We start from the raw sequence: 13,298 nt of genomic DNA on the forward strand, positions 1-13,298 counted from the left end.
AGTGTGAGAGTATACACCAATAGTGTATCAGTGTGAGTGTGTACACCAGTACTGTATCAGTGTGAAAGTATACACCAAAACTGTATCAGCGTGAGAGTATACACTAATATTGTATCAGTGTGAGTGTATACACCAGTACTGTATCAGTGTGAAAGTATACATCAAAACTGTATCAGCGTGAGAGTATACACCAATAGTGTATCAGTGTGAGAGTATACACCAATACTGTATCAGTGTGAGAGTATACACTAATACTGTGTCAGTGTGAGAGTATACACCAATACTGTGTCAGTGTGAGAGTATACACTAATATTGTATCAGTGTGAGAGTGTACTCCAGTACTGTATCAGTGTGAGTGTAGACACCAGTACTGTATGTGAGAGTATGCACCAGTACTGTATTAGTGTGAAAGTATATACCAGTACTGTATCAGTGTGAATATACACCAATACTATATCAGTGTGGGAGTAATCACTAATATTGTATCAGTGTGAGTATATATACCAGTACTGTATCAGAGTAAGACAATGGTACACTGGGATTAAGTTACCATTATTGTTAGTCAGTATTCGCACTGTGGTTTGAAATCAATAACGTGAGTTTGTTGTTAACAAAATACTTGATTCTCTGTTTCTAGCCGTAATACAGCAAGGAAAGAGATTCGACCGAGAGGAGGCTGTGATTTACAGAAGAGATATGATGCACAAGAGGACAATTCAATTAAAGTTCACGAGCTTGAATTTAAGCAGTTTCTGGAGAGGTAATACTCCCTATAAATTGTCATTAAGAGGATTGCAGGTACCACGCTTGTTAGCTAGACCTGTTTAAGTGAGGTATTAAATTATTTTACCTTCACTGACCCATTATCTCACCAAGGTGCAGCTTATTTGAATTGGAATTAATTTTGGTGGATTATTTCCCTGTTTCAAAGTGCCAATTATCTCAGAATCATAGAATGATACAGCACAGAAGGAGGCCATTCGGCCCATCGTGCCTGTGCCGGCTCTTTGAAAGAGTTATCCAATTAGTCCCACTCCCCTGCTCTTTTCCCAGAGCCCTGCAATTTTTTTCCCTTTAAGTATTATTCCAATTCTCTTTGGAAAGTTACTATTGAATCTGCTTCCACCACCCTTTCAGACAGTGCATTCCAGATCATAACAACTCACTGTGTAAATAAATTTCTCCTCATCTTCTCTCTGGCTCTTTTACCAATTATTATAAACCAGTGTCCTCTGGTTACTGACCCTCCTGCCAGTAGAAACAGTTTCTCCTCATTTACTGTATCAAAACCCTTCATGATTTTGAACACCTCTATTAAATTTCCTCTTAACCTTCTCTGCTGTAAGGAGAACAATCCCAGCTTCTCCAGTCTATCCACATAACTGAAGTCCCGCATCCCTGGTATCATTCTGGTAACCCTGTTCTGCACCCTCTCCAAGTCATGTCATACAGTCACAGAAACAACTACGTGAGTCATTATTGAAAACAGTGACGCTGCCAGTCAAGGTACGCTGTTGTAATGGGATTTGACTACGGATGAGTAGCAATCCCTGTTGTTGTCTGTTTTGACGTTCTGAGGTGTATGGTGTCTCAGATGTGGATTGCACTAATTCATATCAGCTTTCGATTCTCATTCATTCATTCAGCAGCTGAATTTATTTCAAACATTAAATGTAATGGTGGCCCTGAGGTACTTGATTACTGTACTGAAGCTGTTCTGATGGCTTGAGCAATGGTTAAAAGCTGAGTGGGGTGCAGATACGATGCTGCTATTTCATCGTAATGGAACTGACAAGGTTCTGCTCCTGTTAATTTCGTTTGGACGATGATTAGAAAGAAGCAGTTCTGCAGCTAAACGAATCACAGTTGTCACACTTGGAGTCCTGAGGGGATTCCAGGAGTCCAGTAACCAGAGGAGAGAGTTAGAGCAGCTAGGGACTAAATTAAAAAGCAGAACCACAAAGGTAATAATCTCTGGATTATTACCTGAGCCACGAGCAAATAGGCACAGGGTAAATAAAATCAGGGCGATGAATGCGTGACTCAAAGATTGGTGTGGGAGAAATGGGTTTCAATTCGTGGGGCATTGGCACCAGTACTGGGGAAAGAGAGAGCTGTTCCGTTGGGACGGACTACACCTGAACCATGCTGGGACCAGAGTTCTAGCGAATCGAATAACTAGGGAGGTAGATAGGGCTTTAAACTAAATAAGGTGGGGGGGGATTGGTCCTGGTGGAGAGAAATCTAGACTGCTAAAGAGAAAAGACAAAGAAGCAGTGCAGGAAAGTGATTGGGGTAAGGATAACCAGATTGTGTCAGGAAGGGACAGAGCGTACAATCAAAAGAGTGCACTAACAAATAGGGTCCGGGTAAGAAAAAATAGTAATTAGACAAACAGGGCCATAGTACAAGAAAATGTTAAGATGTTTAAAAATGTTAAAAAGACAGATCTAAAGGCACTGTATCTGAATGCACGAAGCATTTGTAATAAGGTAGACGAATTAACAGTGCAAATACATGTAAACGGATACGATATAATTGCAGTTATGGAGACATGGCTGCAAGGTGACAATGGCTGGGAGCTGAATATCCAAGGGTATTTGATATTTAGGAAGGACAGGCAAAAACAAGAAGGAGATGGGGTGGTATTGTTAGTAAAGGATGAAATCAGAGCAATTGTGAGAAAGGATATTGGCTCAGAAAATCAAAATGTTGAATCAGTCAGGGTGGAGTTAAGAAGCAGCAAGGGGCAGAAAACACTGGTGGGAGTTGTCTATAGGCCTCCAAACAGTAGTGGTAATGTAGGGGATGGCATCAAACTGGAAATTAGAGATGCATGTAACAAGGGTACTACAGTAAACAGGGTGACTTTAATCTACATATTGACTGGGCAAACCAAATTAGCAATAATACTGTGGAGGATGAATTCCTGGAGTGTGTACAAGATGGTTTTTTAGACAAGTACGTTGAGGAACCAACCAGGGAACAGGCTATCCTAGATTGGGTATTGTACAATGAGAAGGGATTAATTAATAATCTTGTTGTGCGGGGTCCTTTCGGGAAGAGTGACCATAATAAGATAGAATTCTGCATTAAGATGGAAGGTGAAGTAGTCCAATCCGAAACTAGGGTCCTTAATCTAAACAAAGGAAACTACAAAGGTATGAGGAGTGAGTTGGCTATGATATATTGGGAAGCTTCATTAGAAGGCATGACGGTGGATAGGCAATGGCTAACGTTTAAGGAACAAATGCATGAATTGCAACAATTATACATTCCTTTCTGGAGCAAAAACACAAAAGGAAAAGTAGCCCAACCATGGCTAACAAAAGAAATTAAGGATAGTATTAGATCCAAAGAGGAGTCATATCAAGTTGCCAGAAAAAGTAGCAAGCCTGAGGATTGGGAGCAGTTTAGAATTCAACAAAAAAGAACCTAGAGATTGATTAAGAAGGGAAAAGTAGCGTATGAGAGTAAACTTGCAAGGAACATAAAAGTGGACTGTAAAAGCTTCTACAAGTATGTAAAAAGAAAAAGATTAGTGAAGACAAATGTAGGTCCCCTACAGTTGGAAACGGGAGAATTTATAATGGGGAACAAAGAAATGGCAGAACAATTAAACAAATACTTTGGTTCTGTCTTCACGAAAGAGGACACAAAAAACTTCCCAGAAATGCTAGGGAACCAAGGGTCTAGTGAGAAGGAGGAATTAAAGGAAATTAGTATTAGTAAAAAAATAGTGCTGGAGAAATTAATGGGACTGAAAGCCGATAAATCCCCAGGGCCTGATAATCTGCATCCCAGAGTATTAAAAGAGGGTAGCCATGGAAATAGTGGATGCATTAGTTGTCATCTTCCAAAATTCTATAGATTATGGAACAGTTCCTGCAGATTGGAGAGTGGCAAATGTAACCCCACTATTTAAAAAAGGAGGGAGAGAGAAAACAGGGAACTACAGACCGGTTAGCCTAACATCAGTAGAAGGGAAAATGCTAGAGTCTATTATAAAGGATGTGATAATAGGACACTTAGAAAATATCAGCGGGATTAGACAAAGTCAACATGGATTTATGAAAGGGAAATCATGTTTGACAAACCTACTGGAGTTTTTTGAGGATGTAACTGGTAGAATAGATAACGGAGAACCAGTGGATGTGGTTTATTTGGATTTTCAGAAGGCCTTTGATAAAGTCCCACTTAAGAGGTTAGTGTGCAAAATTAAAGCATATGGGATTGGGGGTAATATACTGGCATGGATTGAAAATTGGTTAACAGACAGGAAACAGAGAGTAGGAATAAACGGGTCTTTTTCCGGGTGGCAGGCAGTGACTAGTGGGGTACCACAGGGATCAGTGCTTGGGCCCCAGCTATTCCCAATAGACATCCATGATTTGGATGAGGGAACCAAATGTAATATTTCCAAGTTTGCTGACGACACAAAACTAGGTGGGATCGTGAATTGTGAGCAAGATGCAAAGAGGCTTCAAGGCAATTTAGACAAGTTGAGTGAGTGGGCAAATACATGGCAGATGCAGTATAATGTGGATAAATGTGAAGTTATCCACTTCGGAAGGAAAAACAGAAAGGCAGAGTATTATTTAAATGGTGATAGATTGGGAAATGTTGATGTACAAAGGGACCTGGGTGTCCTTGTACACCAGTCACTGAAAGCAAACATGCAGGTGCAGCAAGCAGTTAGGAAGGCAAATGGTATGTTGGCCTTCATTGCAAGAGGACTGAGTACAGGAGCAAGGATGTTTTACTGCAGTTATACAGGGCCTTGGTGAGTCCACACCTGGAGTATTGTGTGCAGTTTTGGTCTCCTTACCTAAGAAAGGATATACTTGCCATAGAGGGAGTGCAGCGAAGGTTCACCAGACTGATTCCTGGGATGGCAGGACTGTCGTATGAGGAGAGATTGGGTCGACTCGGCCTGTATTCACTCGAGTTTAGAAGAATGAGAGGGGATCTCATTGAAACATATAAAATTCTGACAGGGCTAGACAGACTGGATGCAGGGAGGATGTTTCCCCTGGCTGGGGGGTCTAGAATGAGGGGTCACAGTCTCAGGATACGGGGTAGGACATTTAGGACTGAGATGAGGAGAAAGGATGATGAACCTGTGGAATTCTCTACCACAGAAGGCTGTGGAGGCCAAGTCATTGAATATATTTAAGAAGGAGCTAGATAGATTTCTGGACACAAAAGGCATCAAGGGGTATGGGGAGAGAGCGGGAATATGGTATTGAGATGGAGGATCAGCCATGATCATATTGAATGGCGGAGCAGGCTCGAAGGGCCGAATGGCCTACTCCTGCTCCTATTTTCTATGTTTCTATATCCAGGACGTCATTATTTAAAATCTTGATTTCTATCCATGCACTTGTATTTCTGACAAATCAGTATTCCTATCATAATGTACCTGACACCAATATTGGTTAGAGAATTGATCAATGGGGTATGCTGCATGTCCATACTGTAATCAGGGGGTTGCTTTTATCCATTTGATGGTGATAATGATACTGGGGCTTAGAGGGTTAAATTATGAGGACAGGTTGCATAAATTTAACTTGTATTCTCTTGAGTAAAGAAGATTGAGAGTTGATCTGATCGTGTTGTTTAAAATGTTAAAAGGATTTGAAAGATATAGAGAAACTATTTCCTCTGATGGGGAATCAAGAACGAGGGGGACATAATCTTTTAACTAGAGCTAGGCCACTTAGGAGGGAAATCAGAAAGCACTTTTTCACAGTGGTAGTGGAAATCTGGAACTCTCTCCCCCAAAAGGCTGTGGATGCTGGGGGTCAATTGGAGCTTTCAAGGCTGAGATCGATAGATTTTTGTTAGGGTATCAAGGGATATGGATTAATGGTGGATACCTGGAGTTGAGGTACAGATCAGCCATGATCTAATTGAAAGATCGTGCAGGATAAAGGGGCTGAATGGCCTCGTCCTGTTCCTATGTAAGTTGTGCTATCCAGCAAGCTGCTTATGTGGAGCTCAAATCCATGCTTGTCAGTTATCTAAGGACTAACTGGTGACTTTCCTCCTTGGGAAGGGCAGAGGCGAAGGGATTGTGGTCTCTTTAGAGTTGAGTAGTTCCAAGATTGGCAGTCCAGATGATGGAGGTTAATGACCAAAGTCAACCCTCTGTGGTAAACTTGGTGATCTGATTCCAGAGCCAGGTACCTCTGCATTACTCCACTGCTGATGATTGACCAGCCCGCCCAGTTAACTAATGGGACCTGAAGCAGCAGATGTGTCAGTGTGGACTGAATCCTTCACACATTGCACCAGATAACCTACAGGAAGGTTACAAGTGTTCTATGTTGGTAGGCTGTGCGATTTTAGCAAGTTAAACTCCAGCAATAGCTCCATATACACTTGGGGATCTCTAAGCCTCGGCTCTAGACTTAAGTAAGTTGGGGGGAGGTGTCGTTATGGGGTGAGTGGGGTGCTAAGAGTATCTACTCCATAATGGGCAAACAGAAACTTGAATGGATTTCTCAGTAGCTTGGTTTGGAATCTCGGTGACCGGTTTCTGTGCTTGTCAGATACACAGGTGACCAAGAATTATGTTTTCTGCGCAGTGGCTATTGTTATGTAGGCAAAGACAGCAGCCATTTTGCACCACCATTCCACTGTAACTTGAAAGATTGATCTGTTTTAGGTGATATCACTAGCATCAATGACACCTCCTAGGTTATAACATGCCATAATGGATTAAGGAACTGTAGGTTAAAGCAAGACCTATATTCATTGCTGTGAATCCAAGTCTACCATAAATACCTCCTCGGGTTCACTGGTCGCTCCTGTAAATGGCCTGTACATCCTACTGTTATGGGCATTGACTCAGACTGCCCTATATCTACATGTATGGTAGCATGACCCGGGGAGTAACAACGAGACCCTCCCTTGCGAGCTGACCAGATTTTTACGAAGGCAAACCGAGTTAACACTAGATGAGCTGAAGTTTGGTTCGACAGCTTTGTTCCACATTACGGTGAGGTGTATAGAGCAACAGACCTGCTTAATTCAAGCTACAACTTATATTAGTATAATGATATAAAATAAAGAATGCATCTGCATTCCCACATTGGTGGGTCAAAGATACTTCTGACCATTGAGGTCAGCGATACTTCTGGCCATTGAGGTCAAAGATAAAGATCTCAGTGCAGAAAGGTATCATTTTAGTTGAGGAACATGGGAACAGGAGTAGGTCATTCCTGTTAGCCACGGGATCAGTGCTACATTCTATACACTCTGTTGATTTAATGAGTTGACTGACTTCTTGCTGCAGGTGTACCTCAATGCTGGGACTGCCTTTTGCAGCCCGCAGGCTGTTTGATGAAACCGGAAAGGAACAGATACTTCTGACAGATCTCCGCAGGGACCAGCTGGTAAGTTTGACCACCCAAGAGCACATAGGAACATAGGAACAGGAGTAAACCACTTAGCCCGCCATTCAATCAGATCATGGCTGATCTGTACCTCAACCCCATTTACACACTGCAGTTCTATATCCCTTGATACCCTTACCCAACAAAAATCTATCAATCCCAGTCTTGAAAACTCCAATTGTCCTAACGTCCACAGCCTTTTGGGGGAGTGAATTCCAGATTTCTACTACCCTTTGTATCAAAAAGTGCTTCCTGATTTCCCTCCTAAACAGCCTAGCTAATTTTAAGACTATGTCCTCTCATTCTTGATTCCCCCACCAGAGGAAATAGTTTCTCTGTATCTACCCCATCGAATCCTTTTAACATTTTAAACAACTAGATCAGATCACGTCTCAACCTTCTATATCCAAAGGAATACAAACTGAGTTTATGCAACCCGTCCTCTTAATTTAACCCTCTAAGCACTGGTATCATTCTGGTAAATCTACGCTGCACCCGATTGGGCGATGCCCAAAACTGAATGCAGTACTCCAGATGAGGCCTGACCAGGGCTCTGTACAATTAAAACATAACTTCCTCCACTTTGTATTTCAGCCCAATTGAGCTAAAGGCCAATATTCCATTAGCTTTTTGGATTGCTTTAGAAAGCAGTATTCAGAAATTGGCTGACGTAATTGCACTCATTCACTGTTCGACATGTGTTGTGAGTGCATTGTGAACTACACTTAGAACAAGTATTAACACCCAATATTTAAAGAGGAACTCTTAACGGGATCTATAGAAATTGCAACTTCCAAACGCCAACTGTTTCAGAAAACCACATAGCTTTATTTAATTCTCGTCATCTTATATGGTATTGAGATGTGTTAAGGATTCCGTTTTGTGTAGTTGTCCCTTGTATGATTTAAACTTGAAAATAGATGCCCAGTAACTGTGGAAAAAGGGCAATATTTGCTATTGAACAATATAGCACCACAAAGATAATGGGGTGGGGGGGGGGAATTTTAACCCACCCCCCCATGACGGGCGGGAGAGGGTACTGGGCTTCATCCTCTTCAGCGTCTTTTGCTGCCCATTGGTGACGTTATCTGCAACTTTGGCATGTTGCTTGATCCAGAGTGTAGTTTTCTTCTCCAGATCCACTCCAACATCAAAACCACCACCTTCCACCTTCGAAACATCATCTGGCCCCCCACTCCCAGCCTTGCTCCTGCCCTTCCCCTTTGCTGCTGAGGCCCAATTTCTCGAATGCTTTCCAAGCCAGCTTCCTCGCTTCCACCCTCCATGGTGTCAGCTGTGGCTCAGTGGTTGGCATTCTTGCCTCTGAGTCAGAAGGTTGTGGGTTCAAGTCCCCCTCCAGAGACTTAAGCATGTAATCCATGCTGACACTCCCAGTGCAGTACTGAGGGAGCTCTCCCTGGTGTCCTGGCCAATATTTATCCCTCAACCAACACCACTAAAACAGATTATCTGATCATTATCACATTGCTGTTTGTGGGACCTTGCTGTGCGCAAATTGGCTGCTGTGTTTCTACATTACACTTCAAAAGTACTCCATTGACTGTAAAGTGCTTTGGGATGTTCTGAGGTCATGAAAGGTGCTATATAAATGCAAGTCTGTCTGTCTAAACTGCAGGATGTTGCTGCTTGCTTCCTCACCCACGCAAAGCCTTGCTCTTCCACCACACTGATCCTCGCCAGCCTCCACTGCCTACCTGTTCCCACTCACCGCTCCCATAGCAACTTCAAATTCCTTGTTTTTACCTTCCAGTGCTTCCACCGCCTTGTTCCATCCTACCTCAGTTACGTCCTACAGCCCTGTGCACCTGCTCACACTCTTTCGCTACTCTCACACTGCTTTACTCCCTGTTCCCCCTCTTCTGTGCTCCACCATCAGTGCTCACTGTGGGGGGGTGGGGAGGAGCAGGGTGCAGATGAATTAATTAGAGTGGGAGGAGGCTCGTATGGAGTATAAACACGGGCATCAGCCAGTTTGTCTGAATGGCCAGTTTATGTGCTGTAGATTCTATGTAATGTGCCATCCTCTCGAACCCACTTTCCAAATCCTTCTGCCTCACCTGCCCCCTTCTTGCTTTCAAAAGGTCGACCCCCCAATTCCACTTTATTCTTCACAAAATTGGATTGACGACGGAAGACAGAGGGTGGTTGTAGTGGGTTGTTTTTCAAATTGGAGGCCTGTGACCAGCGGTGTGCCTCAGGGATCGGTGCTGGGTCCGCTGTTATTTGTTATTTATATTAATGATTTGGATGAGAATTTAGGAGGCATGGTTAGTAAGTTTGCAGTTGACACCAAGATTGGTGGCATTGTGGACAGTGAAGAAGGTTATCTAGGATTGCAACGGGATCTTGATAAATTGGGCCAGTGGGCCGATGAATGGCAGATGGAGTTTAATTTAGATAAATGTGAGGTGATGCATTTTGGTGGATCGAATCAGGCCAGGACCTACTCCGTTAATGGTAGGGCGTTGGGGAGAGTTATAGAACAAAGAGATCTAGGAGTACAGGTTCATAGCTCCTTGAAAGTGGAGTCACAGGTGGATAGGGTGGTGAAGAAGGCATTCAGCATGCTTGGTTTCATTGGTCAGAACATTGAATACAGGAGTTGGGATGTCTTGTTGAAGTTGTACAAGACATTAGTAAGGCCACACTTGGAATACTGTGTACAGTTCTGGTCACCCTATTATAGAAAGGATATTATTAAACTAGAAAGAGTGCAGAAAAGATTTACTAGGATGCTACCGGGACTTGATGGTTTGACTTATAGGGAGAGGTTGGATAGACTGAGACTTTTTTCCCTGGAGAGTAGGAGGTTTAGGGGTGATCTTATAGAAGTCTATAAAATAATGAGTGGCATAGATAAGGTAGATAGTCAAAATCTTTTCCCAAAGGTAGGGGAGTCTATAACGAGGGGGCATAGATTTAAGGTGAGAGGGGAGAGATACAAAAGGGTCCAGAGGGGCAATTTTTTCACTCAAAGGGTGGTGAGTGTCTGGAACGAGCTGCCAGAGGCAGTAGTGGAGGCGGGTACAATTTTGTTTTTTAAAAAGCATTTGGACAGTTACATGGGTAAGATGGGTATAGAGGGATATGGCCAAGTGCAGGCAACTGGGACTAGCTTAGTGGTATAAACTGGGCAACATGGACATGTTGGGCCGAACGGCCTGTTTCCATGTTGTAAACTTCTATGATTCTATGATTCTATGATTCACATTGCAAAGCTTTGTGACTTCAGCAACACGAGATAAATGCAAATATGTTCCATTGCAGCCTTCTATGGTAATTAAGAAAGCACCTAAAGTAAGGAAGTATCAAGGTCCCAAACACATGTAGTTGTTGGCCAATTGACAAGAGAAGCCATTTTATTTCCTCTCAAGTGTTAAATTTTGAACGGAAATGAGTTTCATCCAATGGTTTAACCGAGCTTGCTATCTTTCAGGTGTATGTTTCCTGTGGAGAGGCATGGACAGATCCTAAACTCACCTCGGTGGAGCAGAAGAAACGTCTTCACCTCAACAGTCTGGCATCTGATGTCGCTTTAATCTCCAGTTATTGTGCCATGCGTAATCCTGAAGGTACGGTAGCACGGGTACGGCAGCATAGTGGTTATGTTACTGGACTAGTAATCCAGAGGCCTGGACTAAAATCCAGAGTCATGAGTTCAAATCCCGCCACGGCAGCTGGCGAATTTAAATTCAATTAATTAATTAAATTTAATTAATTAAATAAAAAATCTGGAATTAAAATACTAGTATCAGTAATGATGGCCATGAAACGACCAGATTGTCGCAAAAACCCATCTGGTTCACTAATGTCCTTCAGGGAAGGAAACCTGCCGTCCTTACCCGGTCTGGCCTATATGTGACTCCAGACCCACAGCAATGTGGTTGATTCTTAATTGCCCTCTGAAATGGCCTAGCAAGCCACTCAGTTGTAAAATCTCGCTACGAAAAGTCATAATAAGAATAAAACCGGACGGACCACCTGGCATCGGACCACTGGGCACCGGACACGACAACGGCAAAACACCAAGCCCAGTCGACCCTGCAAGGTCCTCCTTACGAACATCTGGGGACTGGTGCCAAAATTGGGAGAGCTGTCCCACAGACTAGTCAAGCAACAGCCTGACATAGCCATACTCACAGAATCATACCTTTCAGCCAACGTCCCAGACTCTTCCATCACCATCCCTGGGTATGTCCTGTCCCACAGGCAGGACAGACCCACCAGAGGTGGCGGTACAGTGATATACAGTCAGGAGGGAGTGGCCCTGGGAGTCCTCAACATTGACTCTGGACCCCATGAAATCTCATGGCATCAGGTCAAACATGGGCAAGGAAACCTCCTGCTGATTACCACCTACCGCCCTCCCTCAGCTGATGAATCAGTCCTCCTCCATGTTGAGAAGCACTGAGGGTAGCAAGGGCACAAAATGTACTCTGGGTGGGGGACTTCAATGTCCATCACCAAGAGTGGATTGGTAGCACCACGACTGACCGAGCTGGCCGAGTCCTGAAGGAGGTAACTGCTAGACTGGGCCTGCGGCAGGTGGTGAGCGAACCAACACGAGGGAAAAACTTACTTGACCTCGTCCTCACCAATCGACCTGTCGCAAATGCCTCTGTCCATGACAGTATTGGTAGGAGTGACCACCGCACAGTCCTTGTGGAGATGAAGTCCTGTCTTCGCACTGAGGACACCATCCAACGTGTTGTGTGGCACTACCACCGTGCTAAATGGGATAGATTCAGAACAGATCCAGCAGCTCAAAACTGGGCATCCATGAGGCGCTGTGGGCCATCAGCAGCAGCAGAATTGTATTCCAGCACAATCTGTAACCTCATGGTCCGGCATATTCCTCATTCCACCATTACCAACAAGCCAGGGGATCAACCCTGGTTCAATGAGGAGTGTAGAAGAGCATGCCAGGAGCAGCACCAGGTGTACCTAAAAATGAGGTGCCAACCTGGTGAAGCTACAACTCAGGACTACATGCATGTTAAACAGCGGAAGCAACATGCTATAGACAGAGCTAAGCGATTCCACAACCAACGGATCAGATCAAAGCTCTGCAGTCCTGCCACATCCAGTCGTGAATGGTGGTGGACAATTAAACAACTAACGGGAGGAGGAGGCTCTGCAAACATCCCCATCCTCAATGATGGCGGAGTCCAGCACGTGAGTGCAAAAGACAAGGCTGAAGCGTTTGCAACCACCTTCAGCCAGAAGTGTCGAGTGGATGATCCATCTCGGCCTCCTCCCGATATCCCCACCATCACAGAAGCCACTCTTCAGCCAATTCGATTCACTCCACATGATATCAAGAAACGGCTGAGTGCACTGGATACAGCAAAGGCTATGGGCCCTGACAACATCCCAGCTGTAGTGCTGAAGACTTGTGCTCCAGAACTAGCTGTGCCTCTAGCCAAGCTGTTCCAGTACAGCTACAACACTGGCATCTACCTGACAATGTGGAAAATTGCCCAGGTATGTCCTGTCCACAAAAAGCAGGACAAATCCAATCCGGCCAATTACCGCCCCATCAGTCTACTCTCAATCAGCAGCGAAGTGATGGAAAGTGTCGTCGACAGTGCTATCAAGTGGCACTTACTCACCAATAACCTGCTCACCGATGCTCAGTTTGGGTTCCGCCAGGACCACTCGGCTCCAGACCTCATTACAGCCTTGGTCCAAACATGGACAAAAGAGCTGAATTCCAGAGGTGAGGTGAGAGTAACTGCCCTTGACATCAAGGCAGCATTTGACAGAGTGTGGCACCAAGGAGCCCTAGTAAAATTGAAGTCAATGGGAATCAGGGGGAAAACTCTCCAGTGGCTGGAGCCATACCTAGCGCAAAGGAAGATGGTAGTGGTTGTTGGA

General features: G+C 44.1%; 1 protein-coding gene across 1 annotated transcript in view; it reads left to right on the forward strand.

Annotated features, from left to right (window-relative positions):
• Window positions 1-13,298, forward strand: part of LOC137328070 (doublecortin domain-containing protein 1-like) — a 485,645-nt gene that overhangs the window by 384,703 nt on the left and 87,644 nt on the right. The window contains exons 22-24 of the mRNA XM_067994210.1: window positions 638-760; window positions 7,301-7,400; window positions 10,858-10,993. Coding sequence (XP_067850311.1) covers window positions 638-760; window positions 7,301-7,400; window positions 10,858-10,993 — 359 coding nt within the window. The remainder of the gene's footprint in view (window positions 1-637; window positions 761-7,300; window positions 7,401-10,857; window positions 10,994-13,298) is intronic.

Source organism: Heptranchias perlo, chromosome 12 (genome assembly GCF_035084215.1).
Source record: "Heptranchias perlo isolate sHepPer1 chromosome 12, sHepPer1.hap1, whole genome shotgun sequence".
In the NCBI taxonomy this organism is placed as follows: Eukaryota; Metazoa; Chordata; class Chondrichthyes; order Hexanchiformes; family Hexanchidae; genus Heptranchias; species Heptranchias perlo.